Source organism: Vipera ursinii, assembly GCF_947247035.1.
Source record: "Vipera ursinii genome assembly, chromosome: 11".
Taxonomy (NCBI): domain Eukaryota; kingdom Metazoa; phylum Chordata; class Lepidosauria; order Squamata; family Viperidae; genus Vipera; species Vipera ursinii.
Genome location: NC_139524.1, coordinates 2,739,055 through 2,765,291, shown reverse-complemented (window position 1 = coordinate 2,765,291; position 26,237 = coordinate 2,739,055). Strand labels below are relative to the sequence as shown.

Sequence of the window (26,237 nt, the reverse complement as noted above, 5' to 3'; positions counted from 1 at the left end):
CAATAAATAAATAAAATTGTAGTATCTATGCACTGAAGCAGTAGGCGTGAGCTTAAATGGACTCCAGAAGATGGTAGAGGACAGGAAAGCCTGGAGGAACGTTGCCCATAGGGTCGCGATGGGTCGGACACGACTTCGCAACTAACAACAACAACAACATCTATGCAGAGATCACAGAGCATCCTACCCTGTTGAAAAAGTCATACTCTATAGTTTCTTGGCTAAATTTGAATTTCTTAAAAAGATGAGGGGCTGCAGGCAGCCCTATTTTTTAATCTAGTTTTTTTTCTCTTTTTCTTTTCATATATTGTAAAAGGATGTTTGCTTTTTCTTTGACTTTTGTTATTTATTTAGAATTCTTAGCATCTGCCATTTCATTTTTGAAAAATGATATATTTATTTCAGAAGGTCATACTTGTATTCCAGCATTGATGCCTCTGATTACTGCATTTGGACAAACTGGGATACTCTGTTAAATATTACAAACTATTGCAATAGGCACAGATTTATTAAAAGCTATTTTATTGATGGACTATTAATTTAGGTGTACTTATTCCATATATTTTTCAAATGATTGCATTAAATTATACTAAATAAATTACATATACAGAGGGGTTTATTAAGCCTTACCCTGAGATAGGTAAATGTGCTCAATGTGAATGTTATTTTTAAGATATGTTATTTATTGGTTTGCTTGTTTCTATCCTGCCTGTATTATTTTTATAAATAACTCAAGATGTCAAACATATCCAACACACCTTCCTCCTCCCATTTTCCCCACAGCAACAACCCTGTGAGGTGGGCTTGACTGGGAGAGAGCAAGTGGCCCAAGCTGGCTTTTATTAGCTAAGGCAGGACTTGAACTCATGGTCCCACAAGTTTCTAGTCTGGTGCCTTAACCACCAGACTAAACTCACTCTCTCTTTATATTAATAATATATAATATAAAAAGAAATTTTACATGGAGTTCCCTTATCTGGAAAGCATGTTAAAAGCTCAATATACGGTTCTGTAAATCCTTGTCTTAAATTCTGAAGGAATCATTGTAAAAGATGTAATTTTTAGTTAAAGGGTGGAGGTTTTAGTTTCCTGAATCTGGAATTTTATTCTTATGTTATTGATATTATGGTTATTGTAAATAAAAGTAATACTACTCATATCATTAAGTACGTCTTTTAACAAGTACTGTATTTTGGACAACTTAATATCTAAGATACAATATCTTACCTGGGATCTTTTGGAATATTCATACACAGCATCTCTTCTAATTAACATAGTCCAAGATATATCTCTTGCTACGTCTCTATGAATTTGAGAGGGTTGGTATGCCTGTTGTGTAAAATAGTATCTTGAATTTTTTTCTTAAACAAAAAAATGACACTATGGGGATGTGTTTTGAGTGGATGGGCTGGTCTCAGCTGCCAGCCTTAGACCTGAACTGGTGAGTTGTGCTGCTTTTGTTCGGCTCCTTGTTTGTGGTGGTGCCATGTTTTTATAGTGGGTGTCAGTTTGCTTATTGTGTGGTTTGGAGGGGTTTACAGTGGCTGATTTTTTAAAAACTGTGCTGTGGAAGATTCAAGTGTTGAGATCTTTTTCTTTTTCAGTAACAGGAGAATAATTTCCTTTGTTAAGGGATAGAAAATGTTATTGATTTGTTGCCCCCCACTGACTGCATTGAGAACTGCAGCCTCTACTGACAAACAACGGCTGCTGGAATTGGATAGGTCTAGTATGGGTAGGCAACCTCGGCTCTTTTATGACTCGTGGACTTCAACTCCCAGAATTCCTGAGCCAGCTGGGGTAGGCAACCTCGGCTCTTTTATGACTCGTGGACTTCAACTCCCAGAATTCCTGAGCCAGCTGGGGTAGGCAACCTCGGCTCTTTTATGACTCGTGGACTTCAACTCCCAGTCCGTGAGTCATAAAAGAGCCGAGGTTGCCCACCCCTGGTCTTTCTTACCTCTCACCTCTCTCAGTCCCCTATCAGCCCTCCAGGCATTTAGCTAAGCCAGTGTTTCTCAAGCTTAGCAACTTTAAGAGGTGGGGAATTCAGCTCCCAGAATGCCGGGCGTCTCAACATGAATTCTGCAGCGTGGCTGCCTGGAGCATTCTGGGAGTTGAAGGCCCATCTTAAAGTTGCCAAGGTCGAGGAGCACTGAGCTAAGCCAGTGTTTTCCAAACTCGGCGTCTTTGAGTCGCGTGGACATCAACTCCCAGAATGCCCCAGCCAGCACGCAGGGATGCCGGGGCTCAGCGGCCACCCCGAGGCTGAGAGGCGTCCAGCTGAGCCTACCCGCGGCCGCGCCCCGCCCTCTGACGCAGCGGAGGGCGGGACTGCGCCGGCCGCGTCCCTCGCAAACCTCGCGGCAAGGGCGCGCGGGCCCGCCCTTCTCGCGAGAGCCGCCGTTGTGGGACGGGCGGTAGGGCGAGGCGGAAGTGGCGGGCGGAGGCGGAGGCGGGCGGGCGCCGTTAGCCGCCTCGCGGGGCTTCCCGCTCCCTCCTTCCCGGCGGCCGCTCCGCTTCGGCCCCTCCGCCCCCCTGACCGGCCCGGCCCCGGGAGGCGGCTGTTCCGAGCGGGGCGCCGCGGTTTGCCCTTGAGAGGCTCTCCGCCGGCAGCGACCTTCAGGCGGCAGCGGCCCCTCGGTGCAGGCTGAGCGGCGGCGCCGGCCGCGGGGTTTCTGCTCGGCGCGTCGGTGGCCCCGGGCGGCCGCTGGGCGCGAGGCCGGGTGGAGGAGGCGGGCGCCGCCGATGAGGCCGCGGCCCTTCCGCCCCGCGCGGCGGTGAAGGAGCCGTTCGGCCCGGCCCATGGCGGGCTTCGGCAGCAACCGAAGGGGCGGCCGCCTGCCCTCCCTCCTCTTCGCGGCGCTGCTGCTGATCATCGCGGCGCTGGCCTTCAACGCCTGGAGCTCGTCGTCCCGCCAGCGGGCCCTGCGGGAGGAGGCGGCCGAGCTGCAGGGCCAGGCCAAGCGCGGCGACGTGGCCCGGGGCCGCCTGGAGAAGAGGAACTCGGAGCTGCTGCTGCAGGTGGAGTCGCACAAGAAGTCCCTGGAGCAGCAGGAGGCCGATCGCAGCCGACTGAGCAGCCAGCTCCAGGCCAGGGACGGCCAGGTCCGCAAGTGCGAGGAGGGCAAGGTGAGGGTCCCGCGCGGGGCAGCTGCCCTGCCGGGCTTTGCAAGGGAGGCAACTCTCCCTAGCTGCTGGGAAGAGGCGAGGCGAGGCGAGGGTGGGAGACGCCTTGCCGATTGAATACGGGTGCGCCTTCCTTCTCTTTACCTAATTGATGGCGCCCCCATTTCAGAAGCAAGAGATTCTGGATGCGGCACAAGACGAAAACGGTGTCTAAAACATTACCAACAATACACGTAGTCTTTGACTTACAACAATTCATTTACCGACCGTTCAAAGTTACAGTGGCACTGAAGAAAGTGACTTATGACCGTTTTTCACACTTACAACCTGTGCAGCATCACCACGGCCACATGACCAAATCCGGATGCTTGGCAACTGATTCATATTTATGACGGTTGCATTGTCCCAGGGTCACATGATCCCCCTTTGTCATCTTCTGACAAGGAAAATCAACGGGGAAGCCAGATTCACTTAACAACTTTGTGACTCGCTTAACAACTTCAGTGATTCATTTAACTTTGGCAAGAAATGTCATAAAATGGGGCAAAACTCACTTAACAAATGTCTCACTTAACAGACATTTTGGGCTCAATTGTGGTCATAAGTCGAGAGCTACCTAATTAAAATGCTATAAGCAAACAGGAGAAGGGATATTAAGAGTAATGAAGCTTCCCCACCAGTTCCCCAATCCCTGGGATCCCCAGCCCTGCTGACAAAGTTCAGTATATGCTTTAGTTCGTTATTGTGAAACAAGGATGGGTTGTGGGATTTCAGTCCATACTTCAACTATACATATAAGAAGCACCCTGACTTCTGCAAATTACTTCTCAGGCGATCAGTTTAAAATACCTGCCTCCTCTTAAGAAGCAAGCCATAAAAAATAGCATGTAATTTGTAAGACTTCAGGTGAGTTACTTTTGTTTAAGCCAAAGAGTGAGAAGGAGATCTGAAAGTCTCATCCCTCCAGGAGGTCTTACATTCTCACCTAATCTCTGAGGCTCTCAGAGTGAAGCCATACACAAGAGAAGATGGCCTGCCCCTAGTCCATGGGTGTCAAACTCAATTGCATCACGCAACATATCGCGACATTTTTTACCTTTGCAGAGCCAGGGCGGGCGTACCATGCGCGTGACGCATCCAGCCCGTGGGCCACCAGTTTGACACCCCAGCCCTAGTCAGAGCTGCTTTCAGAATCATTCATTCTAGAAAATTTTACTATCAGGATAGGGATCTGTACTACTTTACTACTTACTTTTTGTTTTTAGGTGAAACTTCAGAGCAACATATCATACCAGATGGCAGACATACATCGCTTAAAGGGTAAATGTACTTGGTGTAAACATGATTTTATAGCCGAATAACATACAGCAGTAAAATGTAATACCAAGTAGGCAACGTGCTCTCTTGATGTTTTGAAAGACAGCTACAGGTGTAACCTCCTACTTTTTGTGGACTACTGTAATTTCTCTTTAAAATATTTGGCTACATGAGTATTATAAATTTACTAGAATATGTGATATTACAAATAAATAGGCAGAATCTCTGAAAAAAATCCATTATCTTCTGGACTTTTATATAAATATTTTTTATTTGATTGTTTTTACAATTAAGTGCCTAGTAGACAATGTGATGACTGAGTCCATTAGTGATTCTCTGGTACATATAAGCTTCTTCAAACTAAGTCCAATATTACACCCTCCAGTACATCTTCTCTTCTGGTAATAGATATTTTTCCACACTAAGCAAATATAGTTCTTATTGTTGTGAGTAAATATACATTTGCCTATCAACATTTGTTATATTTTTCTAATAGTATCAGTAATCTCCGTTTAGAATATCTTTTCTAACTAAAGCATATCTTAATTGTATTTGCACCCAATATCCACTTACTCAGTCTATATCCTATTTTTGCTTTTTTCAATTTTAATTCCCCATCCATGTTCAAAATATCCCAATCATTTATAATTTCAGAACAAGTTATTTTTGGGTAACTAAAAGCTTCCCTTATTCAAAGTTCTTAGCATATTCTTAATTCCCCTTTTCATACCAAGATATGATATTCTCATTACAAATCCTATCTATCTAGTTATAATAATACTTCTATTTCTAGCAATCTATTCTTAACCATATTCAAGGCTTTTGCCCAGGTTCGCCTGGTGCGCCAGTTGCGGCCCTATCTGGACCGAGATGCCCTACGCACAGTCACTCATGCGCTCATGACCTCCCGGTTAGACTACTGCAATGCTCTCTACATGGGGCTGCCCTTGAGGACCACTCGGAGGCTTCAGCTGGTGCAGAATGCGGCCATGCGAGTTGTGATGGGAGTTCCCCGATACTCCCATGTAATGCGTCTCCTCTGCGAGCTGCATTGGCTTCCGGTTGCCCTCCCGGTGAGATTCAAGATGCTGGTGATGACCTATAAAGCCCTAAATGGCATGGGTCCGGGTTATCTTAGGGAGCACCTGCTGCCAGCATCAATCTCCCATCGTCCTGTGCGCTCCCACAGGGAGGGCCTCCTTAGGGTGCCGCCAGTCAGTGAGTGCCGGCGGGTGATCCCCAGGGGGAGGGCGTTTTCTGTGGGCACGCCTGCCCTGTGGAACGACCTCCCTGTGGAACTCCGGACCGCCCCCAGCCTTCGTTCGTTTCGCCGGGACCTAAAAACCTGGTTGTTTGATTTATCTGGCTTGGACTGAGGGGTTTTAAATTTTCGCCCCCCCCCAAGCGGCATTTTTACAAAGTCAGCTTATTGCCCCCAACAATCTGGGTCCTCATTTTACCTACCTCGGAAGGATGGAAGGCTGAGTCAACCTTGAGCCTGGTGGGACTCGAACCTGCACTAATTGCAGGCAGCTGGTGTTACTTAAGGAGGCATTAGCCCACTGCTCCACCAAGGCTCTATAATTATAATTGGTAATATAACATCCCCTCAAATAGGTCAAAGCTTCTGTTTTCTTCAGTCTTACTCTAGCTTTCTTCCTTTGCCAACTAACTTTCCAAGTCAATGCATTTGGATCATCAAATAATTTTTCCTCTATTTTTGTGTATATTATTTGAAAAAAAGAAACAAAAAAAGAAACAATGAGCCTTGGTGGAGCAGTGGGCTAATGCCTCCTTAAGTAACACCAGCTGCCTGCAATTAGTGCAGGTTCGAGTCCCACCAGGCTCAAGGTTGACTCAGCCTTCCATCCTTCCGAGGTAGGTAAAATGAGGACCCAGATTGTTGGGGGCAATAAGCTGACTTTGTAATAATGCCGCTTGGGTGTGTGTGTGAAAACCCTAATAAGCAGGCATATACATAGAATGAAGGCTATTGCTAAGCACATTGGTTTGTGCTTAAATTGTAAGCTGCCCTGAGTCTTCAGAGAAGGGCGGGATATAAATGGGATTAAAAAAAATTAAACAGCCTCCCTCCTTCTCCAGTTTCCCACAGTTCTGTTAACGGCTTTATCTTCCATTCCATCAGCTCTCCTTCCTTATCCTCCAGTATGTTCTGAAACCTTGGTTTGTAAAATGTCTTTTCCATTTCCAATATTATCATTGTGAGTTCTAAGTCTTTTATCTGAATCTGGTTGTTAGTTTCTTTGTTTAGATTCTCAATGTTTGTGTCAGCATTCTCTAGTTTTTCTTCTATTTTCTGGGTTGCTGGTTCCTTCTCTGTAGTTATTTTCTGAGTTTGTAGATTTAAATTAGAAAACTGTTCTTTTATCTCCTTTGCATTATTTTTAATCTCATCATGAGCTAAAGCAATTGTTTCTTGTATTAATTTCAACATGGAGAGAATTTCTTTCTGTGGTTCATCAATGTTTTTTTGGTGATATGGCAAACTGAGGCTTCTGGAGACATTTTATTTTTTGTAAGTAGCCTTTATAAATTTATCCAACCAACTAGCCATTCTTAAATTTCTCCTAAGCAGATATATAAGTAAAATTCAAATTTTTCTGTCAAATGAAAAAATAACCTTTCTGTCCAGGGAGAAAAAAGAAACATTAAAGGTTGTTTAACAATCAAAGATTTATAATCCAAAGTGTTCCATCATATCAGACAATAGTGTATGTTTCTTCTACAGGAAAATAGTTCCACAATACAGTTCTGAAAGTAAGTATTTGTGTTCTTAGTTCAGACAGGCCAATTTTAGAATTAATATTATCATCTCTGCCACACAGATAAGCAGCCCCCAAATCTGTTCCTTTTTCTCAGCTGCAATTCTCAAAACTAAAAACTTCAAGGCCAGCCAAAGTCTTATCTAGCTCTGGGCTTCCAATCAGGTTTCTTTAAGGCTTAAATAAGTTGTAGTGCCGTAATTCATCACTAGGTGTCATCAATGCCATTTTTCAGTTTTTAAATCCAAAACTTGCAAACTTTTCAAGTCTTTTTTAAAAAAAGATCTTAAAAACACATATTTATATTCCAAATTAGTCTTGTAGGTTTCTCCTTTTTCCCCAAGTAATTAATTTGCTGCTTTCTTGGGGGAATGGGGTGGAAATTCTCTTTCCCTCCTCGGGGGAAGTGCTTTGGGCAGATTTTCAGGAAGAAGACTTAAAGTCATAAAGAGAGACTTAGGTCTCACCCAGTTTCATCCATGTTGCTGTAAGATTGCTTGATAGTGCTTGTTGTCTTCCATTGACAGCAGCTTCTAGCCAGTCTTTCCCCTGCCGGTTTGGAGGGCTTCCTCAGATCAAACGGGAGGGCTGCTGCCCCCCTGCGATCAACGAGGGTCCCCTCCTTGCTTGCCGCCTCTACGGGGTGACTTTCAACCTTTTCCAGGGTTACCCAGCGGTGCGAAATCAAAATGCGAGACAGAGCCCCATCTTTCTGCACCTCCATTGCCGTGATGTCAAAACCGGAAGCCATCTTCTGGACTTCTTTAATGGGCCTCAAATATAAAAGTAACAGCCTCTATTTTGTAATAAAGTAGCCATGGAATAAGAATTCAGAAAGGTACATCATTTTCATTTTACTTCAGTAAACATTTATATTTTCATTACTATTGTAGAAAATTAATCAGCAAAAAACAAGGCTAAGTTTAAAGTATGGAGCATTTTTTAAATTGTTCAAATGTTTATACTTCGGCTTAGAACAACTTGCAGAATTGCGTCAAGAATTCCTACGACAAGAGGACTATCTTCATGAATACAAGAAAAACAATACACAACTTCTTAAAAGATTGGAGTATGAAAGGTGAGGGATTAAATGTGAATAAAAGTAACCTAGTTATAAGACATTGCTGCGAGGTCAGCTCATTTGTTTATGAGCTTTAGGATCAGTGTTGAGTATTATTTTAACATTAATGTTCCTTCGCAATTGTTATATAAAGTAGGTTAAGATGTTTGGCCTCAGCCATATTGTTTGATGGGTCAATGCAGCTTTATAATTATTAAGGAGAAGGAGAATGGAACAAGCTTTGCTTTGCTTTTTTGTAGAAATAAAATCTGCAAGTAGATTGCAGTTCTCCAAAGTCAATAGACAATGTAAAATGGTCAATTTACTGGTGCTGCAGTAGGATGGGAGTGAAAAATATATGCCACTCTGCTCAGGTTCGTGACTCATCAAGATTTTTGTGAAGGAGTGCCTCAAAAAGGTTGTCAATCTCACAACTCTCCTATTTGTCTGTGATCTTTAATTGGGTGAAACTGTATCAAAGGGCAACAATTTTTAAGCAAAGATACCTCAAGTTGGGCTAAGTTACAGAATGAATCCAAAATCTTAAACCTATGACTCCCGTCAAATTGAAATTTGGCAAATTTTATAAAATATTTTATGATGTAATGCAAAATGTAAAAACCTTTCCCTGTGGTCAAGTGTTGATCTTTGTACTATACAGTTCATCCTAGCGTATTTTCAAGGCAATTACATGTCTCGTTCACCCTGAATTTTGAAAAGAACTTTACAAATGCACTAGAAGCTCTGCCATTTTTGACAGCATTGAGGAAATTGGTAAGGAATTATCTCTGAAAGAATGACCCAATAGATATCGGCTTGTCTTTCATGTAAAGGCCTTTTAATATATTCAGTGTGCTGTACAGAAAAGAACTTTTCTAGGCAGATGATAAATAATATAGTGGGGAGCCTAGAAAACCTGTCAACCTCAGTTCTTAATTCTGCTCTCCATCTCGGTTCTAGTTTTCAATGTGGGCAACAAATCAAGGAACTAAGAATACAACATGAAGAAGACATGAAAAAATTGGAGGACCAAGTTATGCAGGACCAGAAGGTACATAGTTCTCTTTGGGAAGGATGAATCCAGGAGTCAACCACCTGTTTTTGCCCCCTCCCAACATGGGTATAAGATGGGACTAGCAAGGAGCAGACTTGGCGACGCTAGTTGCTGTATCCGGGCAGAGTTTTTATTTTTTTAAACTTGGGCTGTAGAAAGTGGCGAGGCAAAATTGAAAAGAAAGCAGGATGATTTTTTATACGTTGATCCCCAAAATGAAATACGAAGCGTTGGATTAAATGAAAGATAATTTAATATTTTCTTTGTAAGTTTAGCTTTTAATCCTTAAGGAACCTTTTCACAGCAGGCCACACACAGGAGCCAATTCACCAAAGACATTGAGAGAGGATTGAGTGAGAGTCCAAAAATAGTGAAGGCAACTCAAAAGCTGAAGGAAGTTAAGAATGAAGCACCGTCAACCAACAATATATCAGATGGCAAAGGTCTGTCTGGGACAGCTGTGGTAAGGCACCAGGGTCCCTGTGGCACTTGTGAGAGGGTGGCAAATACTTGCCTGGCACGTTACTTGGCCAGGCTACAGACCTGGTGGCACTGCACAGTTCCATCAGCTGGGGGTGGGGGTGGGGTTAACCTGACTGCAGCAGGACATGGGAGGTGAGGTAACTTGTTACCTCTGTTACCGTCCCAACTCCCTTCCGTCAAACAGTCTGAAGGCACCCAGTCATTGAGCTTCAGTGGATGGTGCAACAAAGGGAAAAATATCTTGTTCTGACAGAAAAGAATAAACCTGGAGATGACGCAGGCATGCCTGGAATAGAAGAGAATGACCCTGCCAAAGGTGAAGATACACTCACTGGTTGGTATCTCAAATCTAATGTTTTTCTCTTGCATTTCTGCTCACTCCATAGACAGATATTTGAACTGATAAATGGGACCCAGGATGGCGATGTTTTCCTTACGCATGCAGTAAAACACATTTGCAGCCTTATTTCTGGGTTCTTAATTATGTTGTTTTTCAGTTGGCATTGACAGTTGGCACTAACCGCTTAATGTCCCATTCTGATCTGAAATAGGAGAGAGATGGGTTGTAAGGCAGGACTCCTGGTTAGGAAATGTTTTTAAGATCTTCCTTTGTAAATGGGTTATAATAAGAGGAGTCTTTTTAGATATTTTTTGATCCTTAAAACTTATGAGACATTGCTGTGTTGACGGAGGACTTCTATGTACTGTCCAGTCCCAAGTTTGAGGTAATGTATATTTGTTAATAAATGCAGCGTTTTTTCACCAAATCTGGAATTGCACATTTTTATTCATTGGTTGTTACTGCTGTCGGATGCTATAATCAGCAAACCCTTCAGGGCTACTAGGATACAGAGGTGATTCTCTGATTCCCCCAGGAACAGGGATTATGACCATTATAACTAGGGAGATTTATGGTGAACATCTTCATTTGCTTTGAGCCATAGCTGGATCTGTAACGGTCTGTCTCCTCTTGCAAACATTGGCCTTTACCAGAATTATTTTTTGGGCCTCTTTGAACCAAGCACTAAATAATTGCTTTGTAATACATGTAATTAGTTTTTACACCTGTTAGTCATGGTATGAATTTATGTTTTTAGCTTTGAAGAAGCCACTTTTTTCAACTTCTCAAAATCAGCATCAGCCTGGTGGGAAAGTTTTCACAGAAAAAACCGATACTCTAAATCTAGCTCCAGGTGAGATTATGTGTACTGGGTGAAAGTCTTGCTGATTTGCATTCATCAAGAGCTTTATGCACTTTTCTCTGTGTCCTTGAACTCTGACTATGTATTTTTGTCTGCTCCAGGTGCAATACTGGAGGGTAATACTGACATGGTAAACCAAGTACCCCCAAACTACCTTCAGCGTGCAATTTCTGATCACACATTGGACATTCAAAGAACCAAAAAACAGCTTGCAAAACAGGCTTCCAAGGAGAGAGTCAACAACTTTCAGAGAATGAAGCAAAGTGAGTCAGACCATGATCATTGAGCATAAATGCATGTGTTATCTCAAGTTCATTAAAACACCTAATATCTACCAGCTGACTGTTTTAAGTATATTTGTATTCAGATGTCTTTGTTTTTAAAAATCTTAGCCATTAATTGCTGCACTGTACACTTATCTCAGAAACTCTGAGTACGGCCTTCTAGACCTCCTACTCCACGTGCTAGGGAAGCTCATGGTCCACCACAGTGGTATGAGGTTTGTAACTCCATCATCCTGCAGTGCTGTGATCAGAGCTTTGTGTAAGTCCTATCCAGAAATGGATTCTCAGGAAACAAAGGAAGTGTACTCTGTAGTGTCTGTATGTCTGTATGGATTGCACACAGCTAACGTAAACTGTCTTTGCTGGGAAAAGTATAACAAGCCCTAGGATAATTAGCCTCTCTTAAGGGACTAATGAATCGGATGTTCAAATTTGAGATGGCCATCAGGGGTGAGTTGGAGGGTTCCTGCTCTTTAAACAAAACATAGCAACCTCTCATCTCGCATAATGATTGCCTTCTTCAGACTCCTGGGTTCATGATGTAAATTTGTGGAAGTTGCAAATCTAAATCATGAACACAGAGGATCTGTAGACCACTTTTACGCTGCCTGATGTCAGTGTGCATGATACCACGTGCCTTAAGAAAAACACTGCAGGAGAGTGATATGCATGGGAAGATGCCAAGGAGAAAGCCACCAGACTCCAGAAAGCTACCCACTTCAAGTTTGCCAGAGAGCACCTAGGTCAGGGGTAGGCAACCTTGGCTCTTTTATGACTCGTGGACTTCAACTCCCAGAATTCCTGAGCCAGCATAACTCCCATAGTTGGCTCAGGAATTCTGGGAGTTGAAGTCCACAAATCATAAAAGAGCCAAGGTTGCCTACCGCTCACCTAGGTGATCTAGCCAGCCACTGGAACAGCGTTTTGTGGGCAAATAAGGAAAGAACGTATTAAATGGGTTGGAACTGGGAAACGTAATGTTTGGAGAAAACAAAAACTGCATTTTAAAGAAAGAACCTTATCCCTGCCGTGAGGTGTGGGAGTTGGAGAATCATAGTCTGGAACAGCTGGGCAAAATCAGCAAGATTTTTCAATGGGGACAAATTCAGAATCTAAGCTCTGGGTAGGGAAAAAAACAGCAGGTGCAAAATGAAGAAGGCCCTATAGGGCAGGAATCCATGTCAAAAAAATATCTGGGGCTTTTGGTGGTTCACAAGCTGAATATGAACTAGCCGTGTGATTCAGCTGCAAAAATGCAAATGCAATATTAGCCTACACTAACAAAATTTAGTCAAGGAGAGAAGCAACCTAGAACTAAGGAGAAACTTCCTGATAGTTAGAACAATTAACCAGTGGAACAACCTGCCTCCAGAAGTGGTGAATGTTCCAACACTGGAAGTTTTTAAGAGGAGACTGGACAGCCATTTGCCTGAAATGGTATAGAGTTTCCTGCCTGAGCTGGGGGTTCGACTAGATGACCTCCAAGGTCCCTTCCTTCCAACTACTACTACTACTACTACTACTACTTCTTCTTCTTCTTCTTCTTCTTCTTCTTCTTCTTCTTCTTCTTCTTCTTCTTCTTCTTCTTCTTCTTCTTCTTCTTTTTCTTCTTCTTCTTCTTCTTCTTCTTCTTCTTATTATTATTATTGATTCTGTGTTGGTGAAAATTATTTATTTATTTTTTATTTATTTATTTTATTTTAATTCCATTTATATCCCGCCCTTCTCCGAAGACTCAGGGCGGCTTACAAGCTTAGCAGTAGCCTTCATTCTATGTATATGCCTGCTTATTAGGGCTTTCACACACACCCCAAGCGGCATTATTACAAAGTCAGCTTAATTGCCCCCAACAATCTGGGTCCTCATTTTACCTACCTCGGAAGGCTGGAAGGCTGAGTCAACCTTGAGCCTGGTGGGACTCGAACCTGCAATAATTGCAGGCAGCTGGTGTTACTTAAGGAGGCATTAGCCCACTGCTCCACCAAGGCTCTATATCCCACCTTTATTATTTTTATAAACAACTCAAGGTGTCAAACATATCCAGTACATCTTACTTCTACTTTCCTCACAACAACAAACGTGTGAGGTGAGTTGGGCTGTGAGAGAGTAACTGGCCCAAAGTCGCCCAGCTGCCTTTCTCGGCTAAGGTGGGATGTGAATTCACAGTCTCCTTTCTAGTCTGGAGCCTTAACCACTAGGCAACCTCGGCTCATTTATGACTCATGGACTTCAACTCCCAGAATTCCTGAGTCAGCTATGCTGACTCAGGAATTCTGGGAGTTGAAGTCCATGAGTCATAAAAGAGCCAAGGTTGCCTACCCTTGCACTAGACCAAACTGGCTAGACATTTGTCTAAATATCGTGTCCCATTCTGGGCACAGCAAGGATGGTAAGGGAATGTGGGTGGGAAAAACATCTGAGGAGCGGTTGAAGGTGTTGAGTACAGCCTAGAGAATGCTATACGGAAATGTGATGTATGTCTTGAAGCATTTAAAGAGGTGTCTGTCAGCAATAGGTACAAGGAAGAGTTTAGTCACCAACATGACTGACCCGATTTTACAACCTTGTTTACAGTGAGGATTAAGCAAATGGTTTGCTGCGGGTGTGTTTTTGCTGAAAACCAGAAATAAAGGCCTGTTTTCAGCAAAACAAGCATAAAACATGGTCATGTGACCTTAGGATGTGGCAAATGGCCATAAATGCAGCCCAGTAGCTCAGCACCAGAAGTGCAGCCATGTGACCACATGGTGGTGGGAACTGTCAGAAGTTTGAATCCAGGTTGTAAGTACCTCAGGAGAGGTCGGTCATAACTTCAAATGTTTGCTAAATGATTGTAAGTTGAGGACATGGAGGAGGGTGCCTGTTAAAGAGAGGCCTTTAAACAGAGCCTGGACGGCCCCGTTTGGGATGCTGTGGAAGAGGATTCCTGCACTTGAGCCGAGTGTTGGATTGGATGATCTCTAGGTCCCTTCTACAATTACATTCTGATTTACCGGGCTTAGATAAAACTGATCTGAAGCTCAGCTCTTGACACTTTTTGTAGTGAAACGTAAAATGCCATTTTTGTATATTTCAGTAATAATTAGTTGGACAAAAAGGCCAAATCCAGTCTGGACACTTGGCTGGCTACGCAATGAACCATAATAACAGATAACAGAGTTGGAAGGGACCTTGGAGGTCTTCTAGTCCGACCCCCTGCTCAAGCAGGAAACCTGATAGCATTTTGGATAAATGGCTGTCTGGTCTCTTCTTAACCTCTAGTAGGATAAGGATAGGATAGGATAGGATAGCAGAACAGAACAGAACAGAACAGAACAGAATGATTGGACACAAGGAATTTGTCTCCGGTGCATGATGTGATCATCATCTATCATAAATCACAAGATACAATCATAATCATAAGATAAAAACAAGTGATAAATCATAAGATACCAATAGGAGAAGTGGTAGGAAAGAAGAGGTGAAAAAGATGAGAAGATGACAAGGATAATAGCAACATTGCATGCCGAAACAACTAGTTAATACCCACAACTTCTGGAGGCAAGTCATTTCACTGATTGTTCTGTCAAGAAATTTGTTTAGTTTTAGGTTGTTTTTCTCCTTGATTAGTTTCCTTCCATTCTTCTTGTTCTGCCTTCAGGTGATTTGGAGAATAGCTTGACCCCACTCTTCTTTGTGGCAGCCCCTTAGATTTGCAAGCCAATTCCAGCAACTGTTCTTTATAAGTTTTAGCCTTTAGTCTCCTAATCATCTTTTGACCCAAACTGGATGCAATATTCCAAATGTGGTCTTACCAAGACATTCTAAAGTGGTACTAACATTTCATGTTATCTTGATTCTATCCCTGTTAATGGAGCCTAAGACTGTGTTGGCTTTTTTGGCTGCTGCTGCACATTGCTGGTTAATATTTAAGTGATTGTCCATTAGGACTCCAATATCCCTCTCGTAATTAGTACTATTGGGCCAAGTACCACCTATTCTATACCTGTGCATTTGGTTTTTCTTGCCTAAATGAAGAACCTTTTATTATCATTGAATTTCATTTTATTAGATAGGGCCCAATAATCAAGTCTGTCAAGATCCTTCTGTATCTTGAGCCCATCTTCTGGAGCATTGGCTATTCCTGCCAGCTTGGTGTCTATCCTTCTATCCTCTTGTCTAAATCATTGATGAAGATACTGAAGACTACTGGGCCCAACAGAACCTTGTGGTACCCCACTGCATTCTTCTCTCCATGTAGATGCAGTTCCATTAAGGACCACGTGTTGAGTGCAGCTGGTCAGCCAGTTATGACTCCGTCTGGTGCTGATGCTGTCTAACCTGTATTTTTCTATGCTATCAAGTAGTAGGTTGTGTTCTACTTTATTAAATTTATATTATAAATATATAATAACAAATCCCAGGTCTTTGAGAAACTGATTAGGTGGGTAAAAATGCCAAATCCAGTCTAAATATCTGGCTGACTGTGTGACAAACCATAATTTATAGTCTTTAACCAAAATAATTTATTCCTTCTAAACTTCCACTCTTCAAGTCAACACTATTTCTTAATCTGAACTCTTGTTGGATTTCTTAACATTATCTAACATTGATATTCTGAATGATCAAATCAGTAGATACACTAATTCAAACATATTGCGATTCTTTTGCTCGGGTTGGGAATATCTGATGATTAAATTGCTTATATCGTTAAGGCTTGAACACACATCTCAGCAATAGAGTCTTGAGTCATGCTCCCATGTGGTGGAAGAATCCCTTTCCTTCATTTAAAAAGTACTTTGAGCATTTGTAAATATTCTGCTATAGTTTTAGGACATAGAATGGTAGAGTCTAAATTGGGAATGAAGTTTTTAAACCATCTTTCCTTTTCAACCTTTTTATTCAGCCTCTCCTTGCATTTTCAGTGTTGAGGAATCAACAACTGAATATTGCGGTGTTATAAAAAGTAAATCCTGGAAGCGCAAAACAGATACAAAAATAGTCAAGTCATAAAAAGGCACCATTAATTGCTTTCTTGCTTGTCCCTGGAACAAGAAGCACAGAAATGGCATGTTCGGATTCACTGTTCCAGACAACAATATCTTCTAGGAGACTCCTGTTTCTATGCCTGTCCCATTATTTCCTTTCTTTTCCCTAGGTGTCAGTGTTGTAGTTAAGTATTTTTCAGAAGTAGATTTTGCTTACAAGTCATGCTCAATCTTGCATTCTAGGATGTTCACGAATACACCCGAGTCACACTTGGCCTTCTGAAACTTGATGAAACCAGCTTTCTCCTCTGTGGAGTTAATTGATGCTGAGAAGACCCTCTGTGGCACAGCTGCATTTCCTGGGCTCTAGTGGGCCAAGCAGATTCAAGCATCTGTCAGCAAGTAGAACTTTTTATAAAAAGCTCTCGGAATATTTTTGGCTCCAAAAATGAATACCCACTCAGAGCTAGCCTTGTTTACAATGTTAAACTAGTACTGAAAATTTAGAAAGCCAGGAATTCTTTGCTGCTGTTGTTTTTAATTATAGCTCTTTGGCTTTCACAAACGGATGGAGTTCGACAGCTCCACTTATCCAGAGCCTCAGTACATGCACTGGTTTGCCCGTTCCTTTGTCTGGGTTCTCAGCCTGCCATTATTAGCCCCCCCCCATCTGCTCTCACCAAGAGGATGGAAGGGGAAAAAAGGATCCTCCCTAGGAGAGCAGAACTCTCCCCACCCTCGTGCAGGACCTACTGGGAGAGAGCCAATGTAGATCCGGAAGGAGCATCGGAAAGAAGCCTTTTGGGGGCTTCCTCTTTTGGGGCCCTCCTGCTTTGGGCCGGGGCTAAATACCCCAGCCTCTCTTTCAGAATAGAGCATGTCTGGAGACATTACGTCACCCCAGCCTCAAACTCCCAGCAGGGGGCTGGTGGTGGTAGAGCTGGAGAAAGCAGCAGGTAAAGTCTCTTAACCTTTCATCCTCACAGCTTCCCATCAGTGGAAGCATCTTTCCTCGGTTTTCAGATAGTAAACTTGAGAACTTGAACAGGTTTGGTTGTTTTCTATCTTTGTAGATAATTAGAAGTAAGAATTACATTTTTATTTATTCACCACAAATTTTCGTACAAAATTTATGAAAACCCATAGCACGTATGCCCTTTGCTTGAATGCTTCTTAGGTACGTGAGAGGGGTTGGACTCCAATCCTAGCTGTGTTAGGTGCTGAGTTTATGAGGGATGCTTTGGAGGAAACGCTGGAAGGGTTTGCAGGTGGACTTCTCAAGTGCCCCCGGCCTCCTCTTGCCTCCTTTCTCCATCCGGTGACCTGCCTCGTCTCCCATTCATCCACTTAACAGGGCACTCCATCTTGCAATGTACAAGAAGTTACAGAGTTTTCTTCAGTTTAATTTGTTTTCATTGTGAAATTATGTTTCACAATTTGTACTTTTCTAAAACATTTGGAATTTTCTATAGGCTGGAGTATGTTAACTATTGTAAATTATTATGCCCCTGTCATGGACCGATCATCATCTCCTGCGGCTGGTCTTCCGTTTTGCCACCCCCCGCCGTGGGTGTTTGGAACCAATTAAATGGTACCGCCCCAGACGCTTAATGGATCCCCAGAGGTTCCAGGCAGCGCTGGGGTCCCCACCTGCCTCCCTTGCTCACAGCTCGGCAGATGCCTTAGTGGAAGCCTGGGAAAGGACGGCCACTGAGGCTCTTGACCGAGTTGTACCCCTGCGGCCCCTGACCCGGTGCAGATCCCGTCGAGCTCCATGGTTCTCTGCGGAGCTTCGGGAGATGAAGCGTCGGAGACGGGGCCTAGAGAGCGGTTGGAGGTCCAGCCGATCCGAATCCGACCGATTGCGACTAAGAGCCTATATTAGGTCTTATCTCGCTGCGATAAGGGAGGCGAGGTCTAACCACTTCGCCACCCTTATCGCGTCCGCAGATAATCGCCCGGCCGCCCTGTTTAGGGTGACTCGCTCCCTCCTAAATCAGGAGGTGAGGGAGGATCCCTTGCAGGGTCGTGCCGAGGAGTTTAACCAACATCTGTCGGACAAAATCGCTCGGATTCGGACCGGTCTGGACTCTGACTGGGCAGAGTCTGACGATCAGGACACTGGCGGTCTTGTCGATATCATCTGGGAGGAGTTTGATTCTGTGACTCCGGAGGAAGTGGACAGGATCATGGGGAGGCTGAGCACCACCACATGTTTATTGGACCCGTGCCCTTCCTGGCTGGTCTATGCAGCCCGGGAGAGGACACGCAGCTGGTTCCAGGCAGTTATATCGGCTTCTCTGAGTGAGGGTTGCTTCCCTGCTGTCTTGAAAGAGGCGGTGGTGAGGCCTCTCCTCAAGAAGCCTGCCTTGGACCCAGCTGTATTAAACAACTTTCGTCCTGTCTCCAACCTTCGCTTTCTTGCGAAGGTTGTTGAGAGTGTGGTGGCGCATCAGCTCCCTCTGGTCCTGGATGAAGCGGATTATCTAGACCCGTACCAATCGGGTTTCAGGCCCGGGCACAGCACGGAGACGGCATTGGTCGCGCTGGTGAATGATCTCTGGAGGGCTCGGGACAGGGGATATTCCTCTGTTCTAGTCCTATTAGACCTCTCGGCGGCTTTCGATACCATCGACCATGGTATCTTGCTGCGGCGTCTCAGGGGATTGGGAGTGGGAGGCACAGTTTTACAGTGGTTCTCCTCCTATCTCCGGGGACGTTCGCAGTCGGTGTTGGCAGGAGGACAGAGGTCGACCGCGAGGTCTCTCATTTGTGGAGTTCCTCAGGGGTCGGTCCTCTCGCCTCTCCTGTTTAACATCTACATGAAACCGCTGGGTGAGATCATTCGTGGCTTTGGAGTTGGGTATCATCAGTACGCTGATGATACCCAACTTTTCCTTTCGACCCCAAACCACCCCAGTGATGCCCTCAACGTGATGTCCCGGTGCCTGGAGGCGGTTCGGGTCTGGATGGGGAGGAACAGACTCCAGCTCAACCCCGACAAGACTGAGTGGCTTTGCATACCTTCATCCCGGGTTTATTCGGATGTTCCACCTTTGGCTATGGGGGGTGAACTATTACCCCCCGTAGATAGGGCTCGCAACTTGGGTGTCCTCCTAGATTCACGGCTCACCCTGGAAGACCATATAGGAGCTGTGACTAGGGGGGCCTTCGCCCAGGTTCGCCTGGTGCGCCAGTTGCGGCCCTATCTTAGCCGGGATGATTTGTGCACGGTCACTCATGCGCTCGTGTCCTCTCGTCTAGACTACTGCAACGCTCTCTACATGGGGCTGCCCTTGAGGACCACCCGGAAGCTCCAACTGGTACAGAATGCAGCCGCGAGAGTTGTGTTGGGAGTCTCCCGATACTCCCACGTTACACCGCTGCTCCGTGAGCTGCATTGGTTGCCAGTTGTCTTCCGGGTGAGATTCAAGGTACTGGTAACAGTGTTTAAAGCCCTTCATGGCATGGGGCCGGAGTACCTTAGGGAACATCTGCTGCCGGCATCAAGCTCCCTGCGCCCTGTGCGTTCCCACAGAGAGGGCCTCCTCAGGGTGCCACCGATCAGAGAATGTCGATTGGTGGTCCCCAGGGGGAGATCCTTCTCTGTGGGCGCTCCGGAGCTGTGGAATCAGCTACCGGTAGAGCTCCGGATGGCGCCCGATCTTCGCTCCTTTCGTCGCGATCTCAAGACGTTTCTGTTTGTTCAAGCCGGCCTAGCCTGATGGGGATTGGTGGGGTTTTTATTCTTGTGTTTTAATTTTAACTTGGTGCTTTAGAATTTGATTCCAACTGTTTTAATATGGGCAATTATTTAATCTTGTTTTAACGTTTGTATTTAGTATTTTCTGCCCTGTGAACCGCCCTGAGTCCTCAGGGAGAAGGGCGGTATATAAATATTATTAAATTAAATTAAATTAAATTAAATTTAGCCCAAATGACCAGAAGTTTTCATCAGCTCTGATAAATGGAAGTCAAGGTATATTTAAAAAGTATTCACCCGTTATAAATTGCCTTCATTTAAAGCAAGCATTTAAAATCTCTGCATGAAAAACACAGCAAACTGAGCCTTGAAAAGTAACTGTTCTATGACAAAAACAGGATTGGTACGTGAGATTTTGGACCCATCTTGCTAGTTATTTAGCCAAAAAAGGCAGTAGTGGTTTCCCTCACAACAAAAGTAAGGATCTTGGAACACGAAGCGAAATGTCTACTCTTGTCTCATATTGTGATTTTTTCCCTTACGAAGTTCTGTATAAAGAATACTCACCTTTCTGGGGTTTCTGGTGCTGGAGGAGCTGCAGGTTCCTTTTTGCAGCTTCCCAAAGGGCTGACACTGAGGGCTTCCCTTCGATCTCCCTCTGTTCTCTCTGCCCCCCTCCCCCCTCCTCCTGGCTTCTGACGGATCCTTTGCCTACTTCACAGGCCGGTTCTTTGATGAGAATGAGTCCCCCGTTGATCCTCAGCATGGATCTAAACTGGCGGATTATAATGGGGACGATGGGAACGTGGGTGAGTATGAGGCAGACAAGCAGGCTGAGCTGGCCTACAATGAGGAAGAGGATGGTGATGGTGGTGAAGAAGACGTCCAAGGTGAGCTAGGGCCTTATCTCCATCCCATTCACTTAAATTCATCATGTAAAAAAAACCTCTTGGGATTTGTATAGAGTTCCATTGTTTGGCTGGTAGGAAAAGTCATGCTCTGACTTTTGGCACCTGAGATTTGTATCTTTTTTGTAGTAGTTTTGGGATGGAATATTTCCAAACTTGAAACTCTTTTCTTGAAACTGCTTTTCTGAATCACATTTATTTATGAAGTTCGTGTCATGGTTCTGACAGACAGAGATGAATAAAGCAGAACTCAGAGGCTTGCAAATTCCTCAAAGAACATGTTTATTAGTTACAAAGTATTGGCACCTCAAAAGTGGAACCAAGTCTGGAGACACACATATCAATTCCCCAATACAAAGTTAAAAACTCCCACCCCTAAGCTGTGCAAACAACTACGTTCTCCAATCTTCTTGGGGTTTTTTCACAACGCCTAGCCTGCAGTCTCGGGAGCAGCCGATGACCTTGGTTCCCACGGGACAAAAGATTATTTTGACTAGCGAAGCACCTGGCAACCCCCCCCCTCCCTCCGTTCTATGCGGCAACTGAAAATGAGTAGGAAAAATGGCTGCAGCCATGCTCATTTGTAGTTGACAGTTTGGCACTGTGTGAAGGGGAAGACTTGGAGAAAATCCAGTTAGTATCAACATTCTCCATTTTCTCGCTGCTAAGGTCTAACAAGATGTATTTTCAAAAGTCGTATCTGACACCCTACTTTTCCTTGCTCATAGAAATGATTCAGATAGCCTTTGTTATCTGTGGTTCCACTTATCTGAGGCTGCTCTCTGAATAGATTTACTCTCCTCACTACCCATATGCAAATCAAATGGACTTTGCCCCAAATGCTCATGGCTGGATTACGGCAGCTGGCCAGGTTACCCAGTTCTTCTCTCTATCCTGACGGGTCTAAAAGAGGGCAGTTTACTCAGCGCGGGACCTCCCTCAAACTGTCCCTGTCTTTTGCTACCACCAGTCTTTGCCCTGTCTGCGTATTATTTGGAAAATCTGCTCGTAGCTCATGGACTTGCCAGGGTTGACTTGTACCTCCTCATGCAAAAAGGCCTCTGTGGTTGTTGAGAACCTGACCCCATCTGCCACACCCTGAATTCAGCTTGGGATTCGGATTTCTCAAAATTAAGAAAGGCACTAAAACCATTTCTTTTTTGAGGGCCTTTGAAATAATTTAGGTACCATCTTTTCATGCAGGATTCTTACTATATGAATATCATTGCTGAATATTATTTTAACTGTTGTGAGCCATTCAATTTACTGTGATTGTACATTTTAAGCCATTATCTTAATGTAGAATCTAGTGCAGGGGTAGGCAACCTTGGCTCTTTTATGACTCATAGACGTCAGCTCCCAGAAAGAGCCAAGGTTGCCTACCCCCGATTTTCTAGTGGATTATTTCTCCAATTAGTTGGTATTGCATACTCTGCCTAGTTATAGACAGATGAAAAATAAAACTATTGCATACTACTACTAAACAAAATGTTGTCCTACCTTTCAGTATTATTGTTCCACCTCTGGAGCACCACTGCTCTGGTTCCCCCTGTACAGCAAACAGAGACTATAAGTGACGCCATAATAATGTGAAATTAATTCACATTCTCAGATCTGCATAAGGCAGTCAGTAGCTGCTGGACCTATTTCACTTGCCGTCTGCTCTGCAGTTTTTCATTGATGGATTTTGTCCTTCTGGTGAAGCCTGTTGCTTGCATGGATCTAGCAGCTGAATCTTAAACTGGAGTATACAATTGAACTTAAAAGTACTTTGCTTTGGAGAAACTAGCCGGGAATTTGAGCCCACTATAGCACATATGTAGAGTAGACTGTGATTTTTCAAAGCAAGCAAGGACAATTTGATTAGTCTTCAAGGCACCACAGAGTACATTTGCTGCAGAAAACTCCACAAGTGTTCATGGATTTAAAAATCCACCACAGACAGAACAAGCCACTAGTATATAAAAAGATCAAACCTCACGCCCTTATAGCAGAGGTCCCCAACCTTTGGGGCACCAGGGACCGGTGCCATGGAGAAAGGTTTTTCTGCGGACTAGAGGGGGCGTGGTTTTGAATACTACCTGCATCCCAAGGATGGAGCTTTGCTTGTTTGTGCAGCCTCCTTGCTGGCATGCTGCAGACCGGTGCCGGTCCATGGACCGGGGGTTGGGGACCCCTGCCTTATAGCACTGAAAATGTTACTTAGTTGGGCAATAAAATCTCTGCAAGAAAACAAGTTTAGAGAGCACCAAGGACTTCACAGTTCAATCCTTAGCTTCAAATTTTGTCTTCTATTGGACTTGGAAAGGATCTAATAGGATGAGAGGGGCACATTAAACGATGAAGCGAAAGTGAGGTTATAAAACACAAGATTGCTGGAATGTCTGGCTAAGTCAGGGGTGAGTAATCAGCAGATGGCACGAGCCTTACTGCAGCCAGAGCAGCTGGGTCTCAAAACTGGACCCATTTGGGAGGAAGCCTGTAAGGCAAAGGCAGGCAGGGGCACTCGGCTTTATAAAACATAAAGCAAACCTGGGCTTTATCCCCTTAAGGCCAGGCAGGGGACATCTCAAAATCCCATGCGCTGGTCGTGTGACTCTGGGGCTTAGGATGGAGAAGCTGCCACTTGTCAAATCATGGCCTCGTCCATAAGGGTCATTGGGGAAACCTGGTCTCAGTCTTTTTGGTCCAATTTCAGAGGGCATCTTTCTTCAACCAGCTTCTTCCTGCACGCCACATTGCATCCTGTTCTGTTCAGTTTTGAGTCAGATAAACTGAGAAGCCCCAACATCTTTTACATAACTCATTTCCTCTATGGTTGTTAGATAGGAAAGGAAAAAAACCTAAAACCAACTGGTCCAGCTTTCTGTTACAGACAGGTCTGATGGGCAAATGGGTGCATTGTTTGATTCCCAAACCAAGGTGAGGGGCTGAGAAATCTGGACTCATCAGTTGCGTTGATGTTGTGGTACTACAGCACCCCAATCCCAGCCAGGTGTGAAAGGGAAAAGGCAGCCTTTGCGGCTAGGTGCTCCTCCGTGCCTCCCCTCTTGCCCATTTGTAGGAGAGAAATGAAGGTTGGTTTTCCTCCTTGCCTTGCAGATGATGAGGAGCGGGACCTCCAAATGGATCTGGTGGACTATGGGAAACCACGCTTTAATGATGTCCTTTAAAGCCCCAATGACTTTCTCCTGAGAGGTTCTGCAAGTCTTCAGTGTTTGGGGCAAAAGAACCAGGAAACCAGAGACAGTGCGCTGTTCGACGTGAAACCTTGGAAGCACAAGGTAAAATCCAGTGATGTGCGCCTAGTGGGTTCCAGCCCTTTGCAAATAAAAGAGGTGCTTTGTCCTAGGAGATGAGGAGTGGGTTAGTTACTGGACTGGGCTGTATGACTGTTCTTAATCTGTAATCTTTGTGTTAAAAATTAACATTGCAAAATAATTTTACATGTTTCTGAAATAAAGTGAATGTGTACAGTTTGTATCTCATATATAGTCATGACTTCATTGCAGAAAAATATAGATGGAACATTGAAACAGCAATGTATTTAATTCATGCAGGCAAATTGTTTTCTCTCGTCTTGTGACTTGTATTTTATGGTAACATTTCATTTTGAAAAAAATAAGACTGAAAATAGATTATATGTGCTTATGAAAGAACTTTGTTTAACACAACTCTGCAAGATTTATGTGGCAGTGAAATCATACAGGAAGCTAGCCCTTGGAGAATGACTAACCTTTCCCATAGCAAATGTTTTGCAAACGTATTCTCATTTTATATATTTTTATTAGGCTCTAAATCGACAAACAGTATTTTGAGCATTGAAAAGCTGTATTCGTTAACCCATGTTTTTCTTTACAGCAGAGGCCTTTGATTGTATGCAGTGATAGATTAATTTATTTAAACTTGCTTAAAACTGCAATCTTGGATTTTTTTAAATTCATTCCTCTCTAAACCCGTTGTGTCCAGCTCCTGAGTGATGCTGTACAGCTGGAGGGGTCCTGCATGAAAATGGAAGAGGGGTCCCCAGTCATGCAGTCACTGCTCCTTGGTGGAGCAGTGGGGTAATGCCTCCTTAAGTAACACCAGCTGCCTGCAATTAGTGCAGGTTTGCATCCCACCAGGCTCAAGGTTGACTCAGCCTTCCATCCTTCCGAGGTAGGTAAAATGAGGATCCAGATTGTTGGGGGCAATAAGCTGACTTTGTAATAATGCCGCTTGGGAGGTGTATGAAAGCCCTAATAAGCAGGCATATATATAGAATGAAGGCTACTGCTAAGTTTGTAAGCCGCCCTGAGTCTTTGGAGAAGGGCGGGATATAAATGGAATTAAAATAAAAAATAAAAAATGCATGTTCGGTGAAGGGCATCGTCTGTTCCCCGGGGTGGGCGGGGCCAGATGGATCAAGCACTTTGGGATGTTCACAGCAGTGGTTGTGTCCTGACAGTGACAGGCTGTTAACCCTGATGATTTTATCAATAAGGGCTACTGTGAATAAAATGTTTAAGTCCTATATGTCAGGGTTGATTGTCTCGCACTACAGATCATTCTTGTTCAACAAGTGATTGGGAGTGGAAATTCCCAATGCCGTCTCTAAGCAATATAGTCATAAAGCACAATGTCACATGAATGTGCTACTTAGTATGGCAGTTCCAATATTTTTGGTTGCCATTGTTAAATAAGTTCTGTGGTTTTGCCATTCCCATGGTTGCCATTTGTAACTGCCTTCCCAATTGACTTTGATTGCCGGAAGCCAGCAGTGAAACTCACAAATAGCGATTGTGGAACTGTGGGATGTTGCAACATTATAATTGAGTTGATTGCTGAGCACCCAGATCGAGATCACATAACTGCAGGTATACTTGGACCATTGTAAGTAAAAGGACCAATTATAAGCACCACTTGGTTCAATGCTGTTGTACGTCGACTTACTGAATGAGTAGTCATTAAGCGAGAGCCACCTATATTTCTGGGCTCAGGTTAAAGTTCATTTTTGATGAATAAAATTCATTTGTGATCACTGCATTACACTGAATTGCATTAGAAAAGTATTCATTTCTGACAAAATAGAAGTTTCTGCCTGGGATTCTTCTGAGCCATCAGACAAAAGCAGGGTCCCTCAAGGGGATCTGTTCTGTCTGCAACTTTTTTTCCTATGCTATAAAAAACTGCTGGGTTTACACACAAATATAAGGCTGAATCTGCAGCCCTGTCCTGTTCTTCACCCCCCCCCCCACCCCCAGTCTGTCTTTATGTTGCAACCGATGAAATGACAAAACCATTTCCAAAGCTGGGTGTAATTTTATTAAGAATCTGCTGTTGAAATTGAACAATTTAATAGGGTTTA

The 26,237-nt window shown here is 43.9% G+C and overlaps 1 protein-coding gene across 4 annotated transcripts; it reads left to right on the top strand.

Annotated features, from left to right (window-relative positions):
* Positions 1-2,417: 2,417 nt before the first annotated feature.
* Positions 2,418-24,378, top strand: GOLM2 (golgi membrane protein 2). Of its 4 annotated transcripts, none has more exons than XM_083370946.1 (10): positions 2,418-3,132; positions 4,395-4,449; positions 8,205-8,307; positions 9,250-9,340; positions 9,648-9,786; positions 10,080-10,160; positions 10,924-11,019; positions 11,130-11,291; positions 20,705-20,791; positions 23,993-24,378. In XM_083370946.1, the coding sequence occupies exons 1-10, from the start codon at positions 2,806-2,808 to the stop codon at positions 24,061-24,063; spliced, it is 1,212 nt and encodes a 403-aa protein (XP_083227072.1). In that variant the 5' UTR covers positions 2,418-2,805; the 3' UTR covers positions 24,064-24,378. The 4 variants fall into 4 exon arrangements, with proteins under 4 accessions (XP_083227072.1, XP_083227070.1, XP_083227073.1 ...); XM_083370944.1 differs by having other exon boundaries at positions 20,705-20,872; XM_083370945.1 differs by having other exon boundaries at positions 2,419-3,132; positions 9,651-9,786; positions 20,705-20,872.
* The last annotated feature ends 1,859 nt before the right edge of the window (positions 24,379-26,237 follow it).

Bases quoted from the DNA above. Each gene is read 5' to 3' on its own strand.
- GOLM2 (XM_083370944.1), top strand. From the start codon at position 2,806: ATGGCGGGCTTCGGCAGCAACCGAAGGGGCGGCCGCCTGCCCTCCCTC. The intron at 3,133-4,394 runs GTGAGGGTCCCG...TTTTGTTTTTAG, and splicing joins GCAAGTGCGAGGAGGGCAAG to GTGAAACTTCAGAGCAACAT. The intron at 10,161-10,923 runs GTTGGTATCTCA...TTATGTTTTTAG, and splicing joins AGGTGAAGATACACTCACTG to CTTTGAAGAAGCCACTTTTT.